This window comes from Stigmatopora nigra, chromosome 12 (assembly GCF_051989575.1).
Source record: "Stigmatopora nigra isolate UIUO_SnigA chromosome 12, RoL_Snig_1.1, whole genome shotgun sequence".
Classification (NCBI taxonomy): Eukaryota; Metazoa; Chordata; class Actinopteri; order Syngnathiformes; family Syngnathidae; genus Stigmatopora; species Stigmatopora nigra.
In genome coordinates, this window is record NC_135519.1 from 6,408,622 (window position 1) to 6,431,822 (window position 23,201).

Genomic DNA, 23,201 nt, shown 5'->3' on the forward strand with positions numbered 1-23,201 from the left:
AACGTGTACTTTTACCCCCGAATAAAACCCCCCCAAAAATGTCCATAGTAGATGAAAGTTCCCTGGACCATCATGATTAATTGAAGTGCAGACTTTTTCTGACTGCGATGCAATTACAGAAGCTTGAGTGCAGCTTCATTGTTACAAAACCCCCTTGGGAACTTTCTTACATGCACTTTAAAAGCAGGGGTGCTGTTTTTTTTGCAACTTGAGGAACATCCTCACTTGTTAGCTTGTTTATTCCCGTCGAAGGGAGGTGAAAAATACTGCTTATTAAAGTAAACAATATTTGCCACCAAGCCGATACGCATTTGTCCCGACACTTTGCGTGAATGAGTTCAATGACCTGCACTAAAAGTCTACATTGTATAGGGAACCCCCCCAACTAGCCCCTAGTTTAAAAAAAAAAAAAGTGGCAATTATCCACAACGAGTGAAGGCAAGGCAGCTTTAGAGCGCTTGGCCTCCCAGTGTGAGTCCTGGCAGCTGTAAAGCTCGCCTTGCGTGTCAAGGCCGGACAGACGCCGGCGCTCAACGGAGAGCGGGCCGTTCGGAGCCACGCAAGGGCCGCGCCAGAGCCACGCCAGTGCCACGCAAGAGCCACGCTAGAGCGCTTCCGCCGTGTGTGTGGTGCGGATTACTGGTATTTTCAGATTACCGCTCAGCAAGACAGAACTGTCTGCCCCTCTGACCCCCTTTTTGGGGAAAATATCTTGACAATTGGCGCTCTCACGCTCGCTGGAAAATTGGGGCCCCCAGTTGTTTTTAGGGTTAGGCTTGCACTTGGATTGGATGGCAATAGTTGTAGATGGCAACGAAAGAGTTAAAAGTCTAAATTTACCCAATTTACTGTGATTCTTAACTCCTTCACTGCCATTGACATGGATATACATTGAATCCATGGGAACTGGGATAGATAGCTTTGAATGGTCACGCTTCACTGAATCTGACAGCAATGTATAGACATCCAATCCAATTTTCCGCTGTCGATGGCGGCCAATAAGTTAACGAGGAACTGACAAAATGACTTTTATTGAATTGAATTGAATTGAATGCTTTTAGTGCCATTATACAAGTATAATGAGATTTAAAACATTCATCACGTAGTGCACTCATAACAACAACATTATTACTCCGTGCAGTTATTAGTTCAAACATCAATAATATGGCATTTTGTAAGAGGTACTTCACATACTTGTGTGACAATGATACCCAATTTGTTCAAATAGATGAGACATTTCTTGACATGCGTAAGGATACAAAGAGCCCACACCATTGGACGCTTATCATCGTCAATGGCACTGAAAGCGTCGATGAGGCCATTTGAGCATTATTGGAGGTTTGCCATTTTTTCTTCTCAAAATTTGTATTGAGGATCCAATTGCTGAAAGAGTGAGGAGCGCAAGGGAGGGCTAAGTGGCATTAGGCCAAAGGTGCGGCGTATTTGTTTACAGTAAAAGCCTTACAGATAAGTCATCGGCCACGCCCACCTCCTCACGGACGTCTTAATCGAGCCTCTGCTTGAAACCTAAAGAATTGGCTGGCATCGGTTGGCACGGCTCAGGGGGGTGGGGTGCTTTCCGGTGGGTGCCCGCCCCATCTGCCGCGGCGGCGGCCGCCCACCCGCCCGCTGACACACTAACAGGTGCGTGTGTGCCGCTCGTCCCGTCCTCGCTTAGCCCCGGCGAGCAGATGGCGCCCCCCGCTCCATTTCCAAGCTCGCCCTGCCTTCCCCGCGCAACCCCTCTTTGTGTGGCTGAAAGGCGAACCCCGCTTGCCCCCGCCCACCCCGTCTCCATTGGCGGGACTGGGTCAGGTGGGGAGGAAACGCCGCTTAATCTGCCCATCGCGTGCCACCGGCCGCGGCCTGGCCTCTTTGTGTCTGGCACCCCTCGGATGGCGCCCTCCCTTCCCTCGCTAACTCCCTCCCTCCGCCCCCCTTCATCTGTCTTTGCCCCTCCGTCGCAACCCAGTTTCTCCACGCCCAAGACGGCTGTGGCGGCCTCGCCCTCGTCGGACTTTCCCCCGGTTTCTGGCCACTGGCAAATTTGCAACTTGATTCATTCGCTGGCGTCCATTTCAAGTGGGATGGCCGGCATCGAATGATCACGTTACAATGCCGTTGAAGACGATAGACACCCAATCCTTTTGGAGTGGTGGAAACCGTTAGATCGGTCGCCCTAACCTGTCCGAATCAATTGGACGTTTAATGTGGTCGATGGCAATGGAAAATGAGCATTTCGATAGCCATCCTTACAGTTTTCATGAAATGGAAGGTCTATATTTGTAAGGGGCAAACAATGAGTCAGTTCCTTTTTCATTTAAAGTATTTACTGTACATTTTGTATTCCATTTTAGATAATTATCTGATATTACTTCTTTGCAGGCACTTCCATATCACGTTACCTTGATTTTCACTTTCTGTACATTTTTGGGTCACCTGCTGTTAACTCATTGACTTTCAATGAATAGCAGTGAAACATGAGCATTCAAATCAAGTCCATTTCTTAGGTCTTTTACTGTATATTTTAGGTCACCACCTGTTATATATTTATTTTTGTCAAAAATATGACCATCAATTGAGATATATTTTTCAAGTGCGAGTTAAAAATACATCAGAATTAATAGAAATGAGATCAGGGACAAGTCAAAAAGTCAAAACAACAACTGCGTATGACAAAATTAGTGGGTGTTTCCCAATAAAAACTGAAGTGATTCAAAAAAAAAGTCACATCAGGGAGAATACATGGACATTTTTTGTATAATTTTGGCAGAATTTGACATTCTTCTCAACATACTAGTTGATAACATTTGTATGTTGTGGTTTTGTGAATATTTTGAATTTTGAATTGGAGGAAATTGATTTGAAATGTTGGCCTTGGTTTACCTAAAAAAAAACGTTTGACAAGATTATAAGTGGCAAGAATGCCACTTATATACCACAATTTAGCGAGCGCATTGGCTTGTACTACATGTGAGTGACCTTCACATCTCTCGTATGTAAATGTAACCATTTATCACCCTTACATGTTGTGTGTGTCACACATCCATCACACGTGTGGGAGGAGGGGCTTCGTTGCGCAAGGTGCGGCGCTCTGATTAGGATGAATGATACTTCTCAGGGGCGCCACGATAGCATTGGGTTGCGTAACCGTGGAGAAGTGTGTGTGTGTGTGTGTGGGGGGGGGGGGGGTCATTAACATTTGACCCCGGATGACCTTGGCTTTAATTGACCCCTGATTTGGTCAGCGCAGGCTGCCGTCCGACAGGTCAGAGGGCAAAGCGTCCTCAGCTGTGCTGTCATGGAAACGGCAGCGCGCCTCATCCTCACTTTCAATCTTTGTTTGTTTTGGACTTGCTGGAAATGAAGAGATTTTTGAAATATGAATATTGCCTTGAGCTGGTTCTACCGCAGTTAGTTTGGCAGTCAATTTATACTCCATTTTTGACTTGTATGTGTAAATTGAGGTATTTCATGCCATAGCTTTGCATTGTAGTTGAAAAAGTAGCTGTATGATTACTCTACTTCCAACTAAAATAGTAGAATGTGAATACATTATTTTTCAAAAATGTATTATTTATTATTTTTCCTCTTGTCTTTAATTTGATAACTAACATTCCTTGTTTTCTTAAAGTATAAGTTATTTTGATTTTGTTTTATCAAATAAAAATACATTGGAACTACTTTTTAAAAAAACTAACAATTTGAACTTTTCCTATTTAGAATTTAACAAAAATGGTTTTATTCAAAGGCTTTTCTTAAAGTAAAATCAAAAAACGGTCTGCAATTAACCGCACTTGACGTGCGTTCATTGTCGTTTGGCTGATCCGCCATTGCTTTCCCTCATCCCCATCACCCCTCCATTCCACAATTTGTCTTTTCCACTTCCTGTTTGTGACCATTGTGGAAGGGTTTCCTCGTAATCCACCAGGCGGTCGGGGAGAGCAAATCAATACTACCAATGTAACGAGTAGCCACAGAATATAGCCCTGATTTACGTCGTCACAACTAAAAGCCTCTTCCACTCGACGCCACTGTCCCGCGGCGATCGAACTGACCAGACCACCGCTGGCCATAAACGACATACAGTACGGGCGTAAACCCTCCCGCCCCGCCCACCCCAACAAACGCTTTCTGGATTCACGAAAGCATGTTAATCAGAGTGTACAGTAAAGAAGGCGGGGTCCAGAATTGAGATGGAAGCGGGAAAGAATGTGAGAATGAAGCTTGATGAAATGATGCGTGTTTTGCTTTATTGCAGTGGCCCCACCTACCCCTCCATCCCAGTGAGGAGGCGGTCCCGAGAAGAAGAAGAAGAAGATGAGGAGGAGGAGGAGGAGGAGGAGGGGAAGGCTAGGGGTCCCCTCCCCTAATTCTGCCTGACGCGCATACATCCCCTCACTTGTTCCACGCATGCACTCCACTCCACGAGGGGAACGGAGCCAACACGCCAGCCAGCCAGCGTCTGCAGGTGTCCCGCCCAGGCGGATGCTACAAAACGGTATGATTCACCCCTCGTAAAGTTTCCCTCCCGCATCGCCGGGGAATTCCTCCCGCGTCGGCTTAATCCGTGCACACAATGCTTTTTTTTTTGTAGTTTTCAAATCGCCTCCTTCCATTCATGAAGTTCTACTACGCGGCTAGCGAGCCCCATGCGGTTCGTCGGGAGATTCGAAATGAGGCAAAAGTGAAGGAAGTTTTATATGAAAAAGGCTTCAACTGTAGGGTTGTTTTAGAATGCGTCGTCGTCGCTTGTTTTTTTGGGGTTGTGCTGGTAACTTTCTGATTTTCGGGAAATGCTTTGTAGTAAATGCTGTCATTTTAGACCCCTCGTTTGTTTCTCCTAATGCACTGGAATGAATGAATGAATGAATGACTGAGTCAGGACAACTCATGCTTGGGCGCCAACGTGCCATATTGGCAAGCAACCAACACCCCCTTGGATTACAAATTGGGCTCCACGTGTCTACCAAGGACAATTCTACACACTGGCCACTTCTGTATTTGTGCTTCTATTGGAAAAGGACAAATCATTATACTTTTACTAACTACATTTTTCTCAACTTGACTCCTATTTTAACCCTTTTTTTCCATCTTATCTTATTCATATCTTGCAAATCAGTCCGTTCCGTCTACCTTTTTTAAATCTGACGACTTTTTAACCAAGCAGTACGAATAAGCTATTGGGATTTCCACATAAAGCAGCAAATCCATTTTTGCCTTTCTTCTTGGCATGATAGAAAATATCCCCTCCACCCCCCTCCCCAAATAACACACACACACACACACACACACATGCACCATCATGTATTGACCTGCTAATAGTATTATCCACAGAGTGTGTGGCTGCAACGGGGTCACGTCCCTCTTGGGTTTTGGATGGTCAGCCCCTCCGGACACGCTCTGGCCATACACGCGCTCATCCTTCAATCTTGCTCCTTTTTTTTTTTCTTTTCTTTTTTTTTATCGCAGAGGTCACGCAAGTCAAAGGGTAATAAGTTTAACCCCCGGAGGCAGCAGGAGTCAGGGGTTACCAACAAGGCTGTAGTGAGGAGGTTTGCATCATCAATCAATCGCCCCCGTTGGTCATATCGATGCCTATCATTCATTTGCTTGAGGTTTTGGAAGCAGGGGATGATAGAACTGGATTTAAGTATTTAAAAAGAGCATGGTCGTTATCTTAAACTCAATGAGAGTTAGCAATGGCGTCATCGTCATAACCAAAATGGTGGGCAACATGGAAGGTTGGAGTTTGTTTTTGCAGATCCCACAAGCCACACCTTTTTCCAGCGCCATGCGGCATAGAAAGGGAACCCCAAAAAAAGCACCAGTTACATCGTCACGCTTGCCCTCCTTTTTTTTTGCAGTGGGGGCGACGATATCTTTTCGTGAACCGAATTGGGCCGCTTTTGGGCGTACTTTTTAGCCATTTCAATCGAAAACTATCATTCGAAAAGCATGGTATTGTTGCAGAGAAATGAGTAAGAGATAATTTTAAACAGCTGCATACTGATAATTCATATTTTTATAAGGGAAAAAGGCTTTAAAGGATAAAAGTAGATAGAACGGATTACTTGTGAATTGATACGAGCAGGATTAGGAATTAATTTTAGGCAAACAGACTGTAAATATGACCAACAAACATTGAAGTTTGCATTATCATTTTAGCAAGCAAAAATGATTAGCTTTTGTTTTTTTCATCCTCAAATCAGGTGCATCTAGAGTTGTTTTTTCATAATAATATTAAGTAATTATTAATAAAGATAATAATTTGGGCATCCAATCCATTTTAAACGGCCTTCCAATTCAAATGGAATACGTAGACTTTTTTTGCAATATACAGTGAAGCACTTTAAATGAGTTTTTCCCAACAAAGTCCAATTAAAACGCTGAACTGATCTAATTTTCCTTGTGTTATGATTCTCGAGGATGTTAAATCCGTTTTGACTGTTTGCGACCACTCCATCCAGATTGATAGAAAGGTAGATAGACAGACACTTGAGATCTCACTGCAGATAAATGCACCCCACCTCGTCTGCGTTTCAGCATCCATCTCCAGAGGTCTCTCTCTCTCTCTCTCCACTTGGCCGACATTAACCGGGCGTCAGCATTACGTTGGGCCTCGAGCCAGACTCCAGATCCGTCTTGCCATTTGACAAAAACAAAACTATCGAAAGATCCCTGAGCTTTACGTGGAAGGTTTCCTCGAGGTGACGCAGGCATTTGTTACAATGTCTTTTCTTTGTGATTCCACAGTGTGCGCCATGGACAGGAGCCAAAATGGAAGAGGGCCAAGACCCGGGTCGCCCGGCAAAGCCAGTCAGCGGGAGTCGTCGTTAAAAAGGTACGCCGAACACACGCCGTCCAATGGCGCTCGTCCCAAACCGTCTGAGGGAACAGACTTACTATATTCGTCAAAATTAATAATAATAATACTTTTTCTGAACCTGCCGTTTTGGGTTGTGAGTTTGAACTATGTTTTCCTAAATTAAAAATACTCTCAGTTGAAAGGGATTGGGTATGTACTAGTGATAAACTCATTTAAATTCGCAACTTAGGGTTCATTGGACGCCACGTTTGGACGTCTAGCGTCGTCAATGGCAACGACAGGGTTAAATATGGCACTTGACGCTGTGGGTACGGACCATCTGCTTTTTAGGGGTGCGTGTCAAGACCTTGGATAAGGAAAAGCCGATGCGTCACGCGATGTCACAAACGGCGAGAAGGCGTGCGACAAACAGCAGGTGTAGGCAACCGTTATTACGATAGCGGCCGATGGAACTTGCGTTCAAGGTCTTGGTTGCTGTTAGTTTGATCAGCTGACAACTTCACCGTATCTACACGACTAATGCACGTGTAGAAAGAGGGAAAATTACTCTTTTTAGAATGTTATTTGGGCAATGCGAGGATTTTTCGCCCGACGACAGCAGTACGCAAGACTTTTTATTTTATTACTTAAAAATATATATAGATATATATATTCAGATAAATAAAATTTGTGGTTAAAGTATCTTTTTTAAAGTTGGATGTTTTTTGGTTGAACAATAACTACATTTTTCCAGATGATAAGGCTCAGTTAAAATTATTTAATTTCTCATATTTCCAATTTTATATCTGAATTCTGGCTGTGGTTATTTTTTGGCGAGCATAACTCTATCATACTACTCCAGTAAAGCTATACTACTATCACCATATCCCTAAATAAAACAATACACCAATAATTCTAATGGTACAAAATAAAGACCTAATCAATAATATCATAATGAAATTTCCCGAATACGGGATGCATAAAGTAATCCATAATCTAATGTACTTGAATACCTTAGTCTACAAGAGAATGTAATCAATTAATAGAAGCAAAAAAAAGGAATTTAGCAATAGTAGTAGTAGTAATAGTAGTGCACTTTTTTATTAAATTGGGAGTGATTAATGTGCATATTTTTACTCCAGAAATTGACCTGGTTTATTTAAAAACAAAACATATTTAAATCCCGTGAAAGTACTACTACTCAACTTGACTGTAAATTCTCAATTGCACTTGTTCCAAAGTAAGCACATGGTCTTGTCGCGTAATGGCGTTGGGCTGTAGTAATATGCCCAAATGCTCTTTGGAAAGGTCATGCATTCACTGCTTGTACCCAATAAAACGGCCATTGAGCCAGCCTCTCAAACGGCACTAATTTAATGTCGGACTTTTTGCCAACGAACCACGTGCGGCGCGGAGAAACCAAAAAAAAAACAATGCTTACGGTCGCCGCCGTCTGCCCTCGGATGACGCCGGGGATTCCTTTGAGCGAGCACTCCGGCACGTGGCGATAGACCGTAGTACGCCGTATAAGAAGCGGAATTTGTATAATTGCGGGATTAGGGAAAGGAATTATTCTGAACGTGCGAGTACGGGTCGATGGCGATGAGGACCACGGACGTGAAAAGTCATTGTTTTGGGGATGGAAATGGTCATTTCGTACAGCAATTGAGCAAACTGGCACGTGTGTGGCTTTCTTGGTCACATTCACTCTAGCCTCCTTTTTTTCCCCATTCATGTTTTTTTTCTCCTCCCCATTTTCTCCCTCTTCACTCCCGAGGCAGGGCAAGACAAAATCTGCGAGCGATTCGAATGTCACATTAGTTTACGGAGATATCGATTTTTTTTTTGCGGCTGGAGGTGTTTTGAGGGTGATGTAATAAAACGCCCGGTCAAAAATAGCATGAATGTATCATCGACTTGAATTCAATCTACACAGTTGGATTGTTTGTTTACATATCCAAGAATGAGAAATTTGATTTAAAAATGTGGAAGTTAGTGGCGGGCAAATGTTGAACTCTCTCACTGACATAGAAAGAGGTCAACTCAAAGTTCCTGAGGTTAGTGTGTACATGAAGCTTTAGGTAATACTGTCTGAAGAGTTAAACTATTGCTTAATTTATTTTAAATTGGGATTTTGTGAAATCTGTGTATTATATGGAAAAAGTTAACCTCGTTCACCACCATTTACGATGAAAGACGCCTAATCCATTTGAATATTTAAACAAGTTGAGGTTCACTTTTTGATTTATTTATGTACATAAATAAGCATAATTTACTGAAAATTTACATTGTATTTATAGTTAAGGCAATATTTATTTTTCTAAGATTTATTTGTCATGCTACCTTTTCAGATTTTGCTAATTCAGGAAAAGCCAGTTTCAAAGTGAGACGATTTTGTGGTACTCTGCAAAACAATAACTGCCCACGTACAGTAGTGCAATAGTAAATTCTTCTTTGAATAACTTTACTACTCGTAATTTCCATTCATTGTTCATTCGGCCCAATTCAAAATCCAAATATTTGACAGTGTAGCGATACACTTACACATTTTGGATTTTCAAGGTCACGTAGGCAGGCAAGTAAAGCCATACCAAAAATGGGTCGGACCCCCTTGTGGAAGACATTCTCAGACAAGCGCTCAAGTGCTTTCCATCTGAATCTCAGTCCTCCAATCCAAAAGTGGGACGTCAACAAACAGTACAATATGGCGCCTCAGCGGGAGTCCGATCCTAGACTTGTTTCATAATGTTGCCCAGTCCCTCCATTGTATCGGCCTTTCTTTGATAAATTTACCTCCAGCTGACACAATGCGTCAGTCTTTTTGTTCCGAGCCGAGACCATCGCTGGTGCGGCGGAGGTCCTCCAGGCCCTTAATGAAGTGCTAAAGCGCACACATTGGCCAAAGGGCAGCGAGGTCATTTTATCGCTCTTAACGCCGTCTGACAGCTAACGGAATGGACACCGGCTTTTCAATGGAGTCCGAGACTGAAGTTCATGGGATGATATCATTATGGCCATGTTGGGCGCCTTGTGCACGCTGAGGTCAGCAAAGCGTAAAGGAACTCATTTAAGACTCAATCGCAAATATCCGTTGACGAGAAGGAGGGAGTGACTATTTGAAGGGAAACAATAGATGGGAGCAGTTGAAGAAATACTTGAATGTACTCGTGTGAACCCTCTGCTCCCAAGATAAGTGTTTCTGTCTGGTGGAGTTGTGGTCAATTTAACAGTAAATTGAGTCTCAAACCAGATTTCTTCTTTTAATCTAAAGGTCTAATGTAAAAAATCATTTAAAATAGAAAGAAAACCTTCCATTATGAATGGCATGGTAAATAGTTGGTACCCAAAGAGCTCAAATGTTCCCGTTTTCTCCAGTAGCATTTTGAGTATTTTTAACACTTTTATATTGTTCAAATGCATAAGTTGTCCATTGTAGTCAATAGCAGTTAAGTTAACTCTTTACAAATTCTGTGTTACATTACTGTTTTCACTGAAAATAACATGAGCAATACTTTATTTCATTGACAAAGGGAGACATTCTCCACATGCTTCATGAACAAACTCTCACCTCAGAAACTTTCATTTGAAGTTTAACACTTTCAGTGCAATTGACACCCTCTCTCATCTAGATTGGGGTCCAAATTAAGTAAGATAGTACAAAGCCTGCCAAAATTCTTGTGTATTGTTTTCGCCAACAAATTTAAAATGCACTCGTGGAAGAATAAGGCCCAGGATTAATTCCCGTCATTAAGTTTGACCTTAGTTTTTACTTGCACCCACTATTTCCCTACTTGCTACTATTCAGTTAAATTGTTTGAGGGGGCTTTTTTTTAGGGGGGGGTGTGCGTTTGGGTCCTGAAGATTTCAGGACAGATGGTATTTAGCTCTAACTGCGCCACGCTCAGTGGGACCCAAAGCTTAAGAGGTTAGGCCTGTCAAAACCACTCTGTTCATTTAGCACCCAACAAAGTCGGGACTGTCAGCCTGTTCCGTTTAATAAACTTAAGATTTTTCCTTTTGTCAACGTCCGAGCGACATTATCAGGCAACTCGGCGACCCCGCCGATATCCTCGAATGCACCGCGGCACAGTAGGAAGGAAGGTTTGGACAGCGGATCCTTCAAGTCTCATAATGAAGGACGCTTAATCCTTAGTTCTGCACTTCAAAAGATCTTAAAATGTTTGGAAATTCTTTAGTGGGCCATAGACGTACAATCGGTGACCCAGTATTGTAAAAGTAAAAAGAATTTCGGTCTTTCAGTCCATTGGCGAAGGTAGACGTCCAATTTTGAGGGTTTTTGCATCCATCGGTTTGCCATTGGTGGACGTGCTTTACATTTGAAGCAAAGGGTCAGCAGCAAATGAATGAATGTTGATCAATTCTTCATTTTGTAGAGAATTTAATGTTCCTGATTATTTTAGTACTTGGACAGCCAAGTATAGTATGTATTATCTAGGTATATACACATAAATATGGTTTAAATGCAGAGTCAAAAATAGCCGTAAAACTTTCAGAAATAATATTTTTTCAATGTTTTAAAATGCATCAAAATGATACATTTATATATTTTAATATCAAAGAATATGAATAAAAACATAAATATGCAGATTGCATAAAAACCAAGAGCAGATTTGAAATTAACTACTAAACTAGTTTTAGTACCAAATCTCCCATTGACAACAATAGACATCCAATCTATTTGAACTGAGAGTTGAAGAAAAATGTAGGATGTGTGCATACATTCATGAAACTTTTCTATCATCAGAAGGGCCAATTCCAAAATGGGTCCTTCCTCCTTCTCGGCCAACGTTGACCTCACTCTCTTTATCGATTTCTTGCAGTGTCCTTGCACAGGGTCAAAGGTGGAAGGCGACCCAGCGGCGACCACGCTGACATTTGACCTCAGAGGACACGGCTCAACAAAGGCCGGGCACGTGCCTCGGCCCCATCGCCATGGTAACATAGGACCTCTGGGCAGCGGGGAGGGTAGGGGGCGCGGTTTATCGGCGCTCGCCGTCTCCTCATTGTGATCGGCGTTAACCATCTGGCGACCGATCGACTCGGAAACGTACGACGCTGTGTAAGGGGTGGACTGGGTAATCTCTGCAGGCAACTGTGAAGGTGCTTTTTATTCTCACAATCACCTGGAGAGATTCTGCAGTTTGTCTCGCAATGTGCTGCGTCGTCCGTGGCGCCAAACGAGGGTCCCAAATTGACCTGTCGGGGTTGCAATTCATCACCAAATACTTTTTTGCGACCGATCCTTTAATAAGCTCATATAGTAATCACTGATTTGCTCCTCTAGTCAAGCTAGACAATGAATACTACTAGTAAATGTATTGTTTTCCCTACCAAAAAAAAACATATAGCTATAAAAATACAAGTATTTCGATTCATTTCAAAGTTTAATGGTTTTCCTTTTATTAGATTGGAAAAGATGAAGAGATTTTCAGAAAAATGTAAGAATAATTTACTCACTAGAACTATTAGAGGGTCTAGAAGGGCCAGTTACCCCAAATGTGTTTTATTGAAGTAACCCATATTGAAAATTATCGTATTTTAAACATTGAACTTTGGCAAAAGATTGTGTGTAGCATGCAAGTTAAGCTTGTTGTGCTTGTCCCGTCCCGACCCGTCCCTTCCCGTCCCATCCCGTCCCGCCGCCGTCCACACGCATTCTGCCGTGTTTTGGTGAAATCTCAGCTGGCAACTGTGAGTCGCTCACTTGCTCCTCTCACAATGGCCTCTGGGATTATGCTAAACGCGGCGCCCCGGACCCATCGAGCGGCGTCGGCGTGGAGAGCGGCGGGCCCTCAATGAAGATGTCAGTACGATTACACAAGGGCCGCTCAACCGGGACCTGTTTGCTCTTCCTCACCTCTAACAGAAGAGCTCCAAAAAGTCTTGTTTTTTTTTTCTTTAAAAACTTGGGCTTGGTTTCATAATGCGTTACTTCGCCTAGATTTGCATGCGCACACTTTCCAGATGCTTGCGCTGCCATCTTGGCTTACAGTGATGTGTACTGTACACTTGGAGGCATTTTCCCATGGCTATAATGACACCACCTTCGTTAAGTTACACTTACTTACAATTAAAGAAAGGGGAAACATTTTGCAATACTAGATTTTTCTTTTTGTTTTTTTAATTTATGAAGAAAAGGGAAAAAAATTACATGACTACCAAGTGTAGCGTAAAACCAAGTTTTTCCCATAATGAACTTCTGGTGGCCTGTGGTAGTGCAAAAACAAATACTATATGAATATAGTAGTATATCCAATTTGCATAGCACCAAAATATTCATAAGCAACACTTCAAATATTAGCTGGGTAAAACAGATAAAATAATATTAGCATGAACGTTCATTTTAGCTGGAAATTTATGTTTAATATATTGTATGCAGACAAAATAGTCAGTATCAATATTTCTGATGCCCTTAATTATGCCTAATTTCTAATTTCTTTTTCATCAGATTTTGAAAGATGAATATGGCAAAATAATACATGATATAAACAATAAAAAAAATCCATAGATATATATGTGTATCAATATAGTATATAAAATTCTACTAGAAAACTTAAAACAATGTCTACAGCGCCACCTTGTGGCATTCGGCGCCGTCTAAAAAAAACCAAACTTCCATACTTGATGCCACCTTGTGGCATCCTAATGCTAAAGAACTTTTTGTTTACCAAATTTGACCCCATTCATACACTACCATTGACCACCATAGTCGTCCAATTCATTCAAAACAATCATTCGAATGCAGGAACATTCATTCACTGCCACCCTCCCCACTTGGAATAGAATGGACACTGATCCCCATCAATGATCCATGGTGATAATGAAGATGACGATGGAGCTATGGGATGCGGAGCATACTGCATCAGGAACTGATTGGCCTTCTTTTCAAATGCCAACAGTACCTGATGCATTGCCTTCAGCATCCAAACAAACGTCACACTCACTCGACTGCCACATTGCCAGCAATGTAGTAATCTTTGTCGTATTTTCCAATAAACATTTTTCTTTATAATCCTTATCTAGCGTCCTGCTTCATTTCTTACATAACCTGACGTGACTGGTTCCTGTCTCCAAAAAGCATCCAAGTCATTTTTTGTAATCACCGCACGGCTGATTACGGCCGCTTTTGTCCGAGCGTGGCCAAGTCAAGTAAACATGCAGTTTTGGGGTCTGTTTTGATTTTTCTGCTTCTTTGATCAGCAGGAAGTGATATCATGGCTGCAGATGTTCCTCCTGTAAACAACCCGAAGCAGATGACACGTCATTTCTTTTTGACCACCTGCCGACCACTGCAGGCCTCTAACAGGAAAAGGTCGGCGTCCCATGAAATGTCTCAAAAGGTCAAATGGTTAGCTCTTTAACACTTCAATGCCATTGACGGTGATAGACGTCCAATTTTATGGCTCTTAAAATGATAATGACTCTTGAAATGTTTTTAAAGGAGTTTATTATGACTACACGTCATATCCATTTCAAGTGGTAAGGTGGCAATGGGTGAACTTTTATTTTTCATTTGCTGTTAACCCTCACACTTAAACTTGATTGGACGCCTATACAAGTCATTGGAAGCAAATATTTTATGGAAAAACCAAGGTTATGCAACTTGTATTGTAATATGAAAAGGGGCATGTTTCAAGACGTTGTTTAAATTGATATATTTATTATTAGTTCATTTTTATACCACATACAATTTGAGGGCTACTTTACCCTCAAATAGTCACTTACCATCTAAAGAGTTGAAAAACTAGAAATACCAAAACATTTGATATCTAGAAATATAATATCAACATTTTCAAATCAGGTTATATTTGGGATCCCAACTCACAAAAGACTTTTCTGATCATCTGCGTTCTTTTAATAAACAATATTCGCACGGTAGACATTAAAACTGGCCAGCCTCTAAAAACACTACTATATGTACTTTGTAGTACTCCACTACTACATACTAGCAGGATGCAGTACCGTTAAATTCCGTTAGAGGTCACCTTCGTAGCCCTTTGCGATTTTCCCCTGGTTGGGCCGGTGAGCGAGACGCAACCTGGCCGCCCCCCTGCATGACACAAGCACCCTCCCCTCTGGTTCTCTCACCATCCACGCTCAAATCCACTTCTCACCTCCACCGTCTTTAGTTTTCAAGCCTTTTTCCGCCAGTTCCGGTGCTCCTCAGGTAAACTAACGAATGCCTTTTTGCTACTTTGACGCACTTCTTTGACTATTGCTGTGGGCACTGCTTGGGGAGACGCTCCTTTCTTGCTCGGTTCCAGCATCAACATGACATGACAGGAGATGTCGGGACTCGTTGAGGACGCGCGTCATGACAAGCGCTATTAAAAGTTGACTCTTGTCCCCCATCATCTTCCCCCCAACACTAACTCTCTCTCCCTTTTGTTTCTCAGGTTCGTTCGTCAACATGTTGTGGATCTGCGTGGGGTTCCTCACTGCTCTTTTCTCCTTTGTCCTCCCTCAAGAGCCTGTCTCTTACTCGGTAAGAAAAGAAAAGAAATGTCCTGATTGAAAAGACATGTCAAATCATCAAGAGTTATGATCATACTAGTGTTGCACGATACCATTTTTTGGGCTGACAATTGCGATATGGCTCCTACTGTACAATCATCATGTTTTTTTGTTGTTGAAAAATATACAGTAATCCCTCGAATATCGCGGTTAATGTACACCAGATATGGCTGTGATCATTGAAAAATCACTAAGTAGGGTCACCCCTATTATAACTTTTTTTATTCACTGCTGAGTCTTAGTTGCAAGAGTGTCTTCCACTTACGAGTTTCCGTGTGGATTTTCACATTTTTATGAACTTTAACAAAAAGAATAATGATACAATTTATTTTTATAATTAATAGCGGATAAAATGCAAAGGAGTGAATTCGGGATAAGTGAAGATGCAATAGTCGAGGGATTACTGTACTCCCTTTTCCCCCTTATTTAGACAAGTAGATTATGTTTATGATCATATTTCAGGACAAGAGAAGTGCTAGAAGTACAGTATATTTGGGAATGAACAAATCATTGTGACTGAAAGACTTTCATTTGAAGTGTGTGGCATTAGAAAAAAATACTGTAAAATATTCATCTTTCTTAATACATTTACTCCCTAAACTATTTGCCAAAATTCATAAAAACAATCTGATTTCACTAAAAGTGATTTATGATTATGCTCGACAGTGCACTGAAGGCTACACATATGATAGCGTCAGAGAGCAGTGCAAAGGTAAGCATTTTCATCAAATTCTTCACTTTCATCATGAATTCATACTTTCTGTAATAGTCCAATCAATACCATTCTGAAATTGCTGAACCACAGACATTGACGAGTGTGAAGTGCTTAGCGACGCCTGCAAAGGTGGCATGAAGTGCATCAACCACTTTGGGGGTTACCTGTGCCTCCCCAAGAGCGCCCTTATCGTCATCACCAAGGAGGGTGAGGAGGAGCCCGCCCAAGACCCCGTCCCCGTCCCTGTCCCTGTCCCCGTCCCCGCCGCGCCGCCGCAGAACCCAAGGGTCTTCAACCAGGGCACCCGAGTGTCCCACAGCCGCCGCACCACCGTCCGCTGCTCCACCGGATTTGCAACGGATGAAAACAACGTTTGTCGAGGTGAGCGATGGAACGCCGCGTCCGGTTGTAACTCAACTGGCTGCCATTGACGGTGATGAATGTTCAATCCATTTTGCAATTTGAAAGCAACTCTTTGACAGCCAATGAGTTAAAAGAGAATGAATAAGAGCAGACTTCCACCTAAGCAGACAGATTCAAAGCACCGCCATTTTTCTTGACCTCTATGACCTTTTCTCTTCTAATAATATGAATGCAAATTTTAGGCTAATTACCAAGTTAATTACCTTTGACATCACAACAACACAAATGGAAAATTTGGGTTGTTTTGTTTTGTCTAAAGTTACTAACAAACCCACAACTTTAGTTGGGTTTCATAAGAGTAGCCATCTTAAGAATTGGCACTAATGAATTGGATTTTGACCCCTTTTTATCCAGTCTTATTGGATTTTTTTTAACCAATGACAACAATGAAGTTAGCCCTCTGTAGTTCTTGAAAATTTGTAAATCAATCAAGTCTTTCTTTTTTGCGTTTGTATGGATTTAACGGCAACACGTGTTTGGCGGTTAAACCGCAGCAGGCATGTGGCGAGCGGCTGCGGTACTTGAGGCTTAAGGCACTTGTAAAAGCCAAAAGTAACATTGGATTTTGACACCTTTGGGCAATCCTCCATGTCACGGTATTCCTCTTGCCCACATTTTTTGTGAATCGTAAGTTTTTACAGCAGCGTAAAACATGGCCGAGGTCAGTCCGAACGGGAAAAAAAATCAACAGGGGAAACGGCAAAACTCGCAATGATGTCACGCTCTTGTTTTCCGGTGACTCTGCTTGGTCGCGTGTGTGCCGAGTCAACTCAGAGATCAGCCAAATGTTGAGAGGGGAAAAGAACACATTTTCCACAAGTCGGATTGCCAAGGGAGTGTTTGGATATGAAAAATGATGAGACAGCAAAATAAAAAAAGGGAACACGGCCGGGAAGTGCTAACAACAATCCCATTGCCATACTGCGCAATTTTAACAAGTCATCAATTTGGTCAAGTGAAAGCTGCTTTCTTAACTCATTGGCTGCCATAGACGTCCAATCTTTTTGAAGTGTGTGTGTGTGGGGGGGGGGGGGCAATTCAAAGAAATAATTGTGTTCTTCCTCTGGCCGGGATGCACCCTCCCACCACTGAGTTTAATACTAGTAGTTGTGGTCAATGGCAGTTGGTTAAAGAATGTGTTTTTCTTCATTTTGCTGTGAATTGAATGAAGATAGTGAGTGGACAATGTCAATTTCAATGGGCTTCTTAGCGGATATCTCTTGACAAGGGACAAAAAGCCACTTTTGACCTTGACGTTGAACCTGGACTTGTTGTTGTAGTGACTCCAATTGCATTTTTGACAGCCACTTGTACTCTAAAACTCTAAAAGTGTGTGAGTGTGACAGCTTAATGATACTGGTGTTTCCATGACCTGGCCCACCCAGCCAGCCACAAGCGGCTGGCTCACATTTTTATTTACGCATATTAACTCTTATTTCCAGCATTGGTGAGTGAGCTCACCATCTCTCTCTCTCTCTCTCTCTCTCTCTCTCTCTCTCTCTCTCTCTCTCTCTCTCTCTCTCTCTCTCTCTCTCTCTCCTTCCCTTAAATCAGTCTTGTCCATCAAACCACTTGTAATGAGCCATATCAAATGTTGACAATAGGGCTGCCACAAGCCTTCATTTTAATAGTTTGTTAATCGTCGATTATTGTTGTGGTTGGTCCATTAATTGGCATAAATCATGTTAGATTACTTTAAAGTGTATTGAAGGGACAAGAAAATGACTCAATATTAAGGATTTTTTAAAGTAAAAAGCAGATATTTGCAAATAAAAAAGTCATATTGATTAATTGCAAAAATATTCAATAACAGATTAGTTCATGCTATTTTCCTATTTCTTTTTAAATGACATTTTATTCATTGTCTAATACTTACAATTCTTCTATAACAATGGCTGGGGGCTGTTTTGTTTTTCATTTCAAATATCTATATTTTTTAAAAGTTATATATGCACGCCTCCCACAAAATCATGAGAAAGTGACAGAATATCAATAGATAGTGACCCCGCAATGCCCCAAAACCAACAGGAAACAACCTAGTAAGTATTCTAAAATTACCACGGAAGCGAACTATAGTTAACGATTGAAATTGTAGGTTGACGCACCTTTGTATTTCTCACCCTGAAATGAGACACCTACGCGCTGCATCGTGGAGCAAGACCAAACTTGCCCCTCCTGTCTGCTTTACCTGGGGTCACAACCACTACATTATCACCCGCAAGCTAACATCGGCGTCGTCTGCCACCTGCCGCAAAGGAAATTTATTTTTCCTAGCATTGCTGTGTACGCCCCATGTTTTTTTTTTAAATCCATGTACTCGAGAGTATAGTTCATCTCACTTTACTCACTTAAAATTGCGAGGAATTACTAAAAAAATGTTGCATTTTAATTTATGACATTAATGGAATGTTGCTGGCACACTTACGGAATTTTCGGAACTTCTAAGAGAACGATGCGTGGAACACAAATCAAATTTGAAGCGTGACTCCAACGCTCTTCTTGACAACATAACATGGGAGTTATTTCACGCTCTAATGCCAATATGAGTTGTCTTTTGATTTTCTCATCTGTCTTTCAAAGGTGAGCACTTCCATTTTTTTTCTCAGTTCAGGAGAAAATTTGCACCCCCAGGCAAATCCTTGTGAGGATAAGCGGTCCGTAAAATGAAGTCTTTTTCAAGTCATTACTATATATATAGATAGATATAGTGAAAAAATCCCACAATAGCTTTCAAATTCATCCCGCCACAAGCAAAAGTAGTTCTAAATTCCTGACATCACTCCGTAAATCAAATCCCCACCCCGCAAAAAAAAAGCGGCCTCCGTCTTTTTGTTTTTCTCTCTCCTCAATTTTTCCACTCTTACTCGAAACCCTCGCCAGCGTGCCGCTAACCACTAACAAGAAAGCCGAGTCACGTCAACGCCAATGACCTCACTCATCATCGAAGGTTTTATGTGTCAACTGTATGGACTCGGTGGTGGGAGAGGGCTTTTAACGGGACCCGGGAGCCCTCCGAGTGTGGGCTAAACTCACACGAGTCCTGGCGGCCAATCAAACGCTGAGCCACCAAGTAGCACTTAGTAAGTGAGATGTTGCCGGGCTGCACATGTGCTTTTATTTAGAACCCAACAGCACGCGCCCGCGGAATTACGACGCGCTTTGACACTGTGTGCCAAACGTAGCTGGAGTTCAACTCTGTGTCAGATTGTCAGAAAATGCCGATTTTGTATGATTCAGCATTTGGGTCCTCGTTTCCAAGTCCTAATTTTCCCGAATATCCACCAATGAGTTTTTCCACTAGAAAATGTGCAATCCATTTGAATGCTGAAACCAAAACCATAAATGCCCCCTTCATTTTCAATGGCAGAAGCTTAACATTTCAAATTTTAAAAACGCTACATAAAAATGCCATTGCTACACTGTTTATCTGGTGAACTTTGTTCTTAATATTCAAACAATCAATGGTTGACTGATTGGACACTAAATTGCCCCTAGCTATGAGTGATTGCTTGTTTGTCTCATTGTGTCCTGCAATTGACTGGCCACCAAGTCAGCTGAGATAGGCTCCAGCACCCCTCGTGATCCCCGTGAGTGTAAAGCAGTTCAGAAAATGAGATCAGATGAGAAAAGTGAGCCAAAAATTAACTAGTGAGCCAAATTGTACAGACAATAATTGAAGAATCCCCAAATATATTGACAGTATATTCACTGTGAACCCTCCCAGTCCAAAGGGATTGGACATCCATCGCCTTCAACAGCAAACAAAATGACTTAAAATGACTTTTAGCTCAGAGCACATGAGCACATTTCATGTTTTTCCCTTTTCCTTCTTTTTTAAATGTTCAATTTTTAAGAAGCCAAGAAAAATAATGACTCCCTTTCCCCCCATTGTGCGCGCGTGTGATGTTGAAGATCGCTCACTTGACATACTGCGAAACTGATGCCCAATGGCTGTCTGCGTGGGGGGTGGGTTCGTAGAAGACCACCCAGGAGGACTGCTTTCTGGTGGGCCCATTGGGATGAGAGCGCATGGGCGTGTTTAGTCAACTCGGACTAGAGGGATGCAGGCCTATTTTTCAACAGAGTTCACACAAGCGAAAGAAAGAATGTTCAAATGGATTCGATGTGTACTAGTGACTCATTTCAATTATTAAGAAGGATGAGAGGTCGCCATGATTGGAAGTCAGTTGTTTCATTCATTCATTCATTCAACAATCACATCTGTGCCGGTTATTGGTCGGATTTAGTCAAGGGGAGGAGGACTCTCGACCAATCCTTGACGGTGATCCGCGTCCAATCCATTTTGACCGGTAGAGAGCAGTCAAAATGGATTGGACGTCCAATGACATCGTTTGGTCGTATTTGTATGCCCAATTCATTCATTTCCAATGCTGAACTCTTTGACTGTTCTTTCTAGAAAGTCAATTGGGTATTTTTTCTTTAAATATATCTTCAGATATCAACGAATGCGAGAGGCAGAGTCCGTGTCAGCACCACTGCTACAACCTGGTGGGTTCCTTCTTGTGCCGCTGCGAGCCGGGTCACGAGCTGGCCTCGGATTTGGTCTCCTGCCAAGGTATTCAAAAAATTCAACGGCATCTTTAACACAAAAAGTGGATTTGTGACTTGGTTTTGCTCTTTTGTGTGCAGACATCGACGAATGCAGCTACTCCAGCTACATGTGTCAGTACCAGTGCGTCAACAGTCCGGGAAGTTACTCTTGCGAGTGCCCTGAGGGATACCAGCTCCAAGGCAACAGTTTATGTCAAGGTACCACATCCTTCTCGGGTTGTTGGGGGCGGGGCTTGGTTTATATTAAGCAAAAACCAGTGAAACAATTTGCTATCGTTTATATCATGTCCCCAAATTGTGGATTGACCCATATTTCATATTTGGTAACGTCTCACAGTCATAGAGATGAACCATGTTTTGCGGATAGAGTTCACGTAAAGTTCACCATATATTTACTGTCCAAATATGGCCCAGGCGCTAAATTAAAAGCAATGTTTGAAGTAACATTTAAAGCATATCAACACAGTCAAGAGAAGCCATTCACTCACACACAAACACACATTAACGCGTGTTAGTTTTTTTTTCTTTAAGTGGATTTATTTGATGTTGTGTTTTTGCCCCCACCCCATGAATCCCCACGCTTATGCCAAGATGGAGATGAATCCACGTCACTGTGCCACAAATAGACCCAACTGTAGTTTGGGCTATTCCCTCTGTGGCCCTGATTGATGGCCATAAATGTCCAAAGCCATTGACTTTTTTTTCAAATAGCAAATCTTTGTCATATTTTCTTTATATTTAATATATCAACTGCTGATTAAATGCTAATAGATGTCCAATCCATTTGAACTGGAAGGGATGGCAGCAATCATTCACTGAATGAGGATTCAAGTGATCCAATCCATTTTGTTTAGAAAACTAAATCTGGTGTCTGATCAAAAAATTCAAGAATACAAGTTATGTTTTTTTTTTTCTTCATCCTTTTTTGCCTGGTGCCATTTATAGTCCACCAAATACGCTTGACTGAGAATACATGATAGACGCTGTCTGATTTCATCCTTAATCCTCTTTGTATTTGTCATCGCGGTAGATGTGAACGAGTGCGAGACGGGCACGCACAACTGCCAAGACGACGAGACGTGCTGGAACTACTACGGCGGCTTCCGCTGCTACCCTCGCAACCCGTGCGAGGCACCTTATACGCAGTCCTCGGAAAAGTGCGTCCACGCCATTGCCCATGTTGTTTGTTTGGGGCTAAAAGCAGTCCAATGATTGTCCTCAATTCCCACAGCCGCTGCATCTGCCGCCCACTGACGGAGTGCCACGGCCTACCGCCGTCCATCGTCTACAAATACATGAGCATCCAGGCCGAACGACCCGTCCCCGCCGACATCTTCCAGATTCAGGCTACCAACATCTACACCAACACGCACAATACCTTCCAAATCAAAGCCGGCAACGAAGCGGACGATTTTTTCCTCCGGGTGAGTCCGAAATTTCGACACGATATTTCCTAGGTCTCTCATTGGCTGGGTTCAATTTCTCACTCAGTGTCTGTTTGGCCCCACAGCGTACCAGTAACGCTAATGCCATGCTAGTGCTGACCAAACCCTTGACGGGCCCCCGGGAGTACGTGGTGGACCTGGAGATGATCACGCACCACATGACCATGAACTACCACACCAGCTCCCTGCTGAGGCTCACCATCATCGTCGGGGCATACGCCTTCTAAACGTCAAGTAACGCAAGCACACGCCTTTCGCGTCACATGCTGTACATTCACCATACGCTACTTTACCAGGGGATACACGGTTGAAAACACAAGGGGATGAAAAAAATGGTTTAATCTTGAGAGAGCCTCTTGAAATGGTCACTAATTGGCTTTTTTATTAGATTTTTTTTAGATTAGCCGCACCTTGATAATATTAGGAGTTGGGAATAATGATTTTTTTTTTAAATTGGTCATTTTTTTCAATCAAAATGGATTGGATGTCTTTTGCCATCAATGGTAATTGGCTTCTTATGTGCCTTCAACCCACTCCTTCATGCTCTCCATATATTGTTTATATCTATACATATTTTCGGGGTCTCATATTTAAAATATATTTTTTTGAAATACCTATCTCGGACCAAATGTACTCGGAAGAGCATAGTTATATTGTGGAATAAAATATTTTCAAGAAATTTGTGCAGTCTGACAAAGACATG

At 42.2% G+C, this 23,201-nt stretch overlaps 1 protein-coding gene across 2 annotated transcripts; it reads left to right on the forward strand.

Annotated features, from left to right (window-relative positions):
- Positions 1 to 4,346: 4,346 nt before the first annotated feature.
- Positions 4,347 to 23,177, forward strand: LOC144205086 (EGF-containing fibulin-like extracellular matrix protein 1). 2 transcript variants are annotated; one of them, XM_077729166.1, is made up of 12 exons: positions 4,347 to 4,501; positions 6,757 to 6,844; positions 11,650 to 11,764; positions 14,030 to 14,141; positions 15,226 to 15,314; positions 16,010 to 16,055; positions 16,149 to 16,439; positions 20,938 to 21,057; positions 21,132 to 21,251; positions 22,084 to 22,210; positions 22,285 to 22,477; positions 22,564 to 23,177. In XM_077729166.1, exons 5-12 carry the CDS (start codon positions 15,240 to 15,242, stop codon positions 22,723 to 22,725), a joined length of 1,134 nt encoding a protein of 377 aa, XP_077585292.1. In that variant the 5' UTR covers positions 4,347 to 4,501; positions 6,757 to 6,844; positions 11,650 to 11,764; positions 14,030 to 14,141; positions 15,226 to 15,239; the 3' UTR covers positions 22,726 to 23,177. The 2 variants fall into 2 exon arrangements, with proteins under 2 accessions (XP_077585292.1, XP_077585291.1); XM_077729165.1 differs by lacking the exons at positions 4,347 to 4,501; positions 6,757 to 6,844; positions 11,650 to 11,764; positions 14,030 to 14,141 and adding an exon at positions 14,838 to 14,996.
- The last annotated feature ends 24 nt before the right edge of the window (positions 23,178 to 23,201 follow it).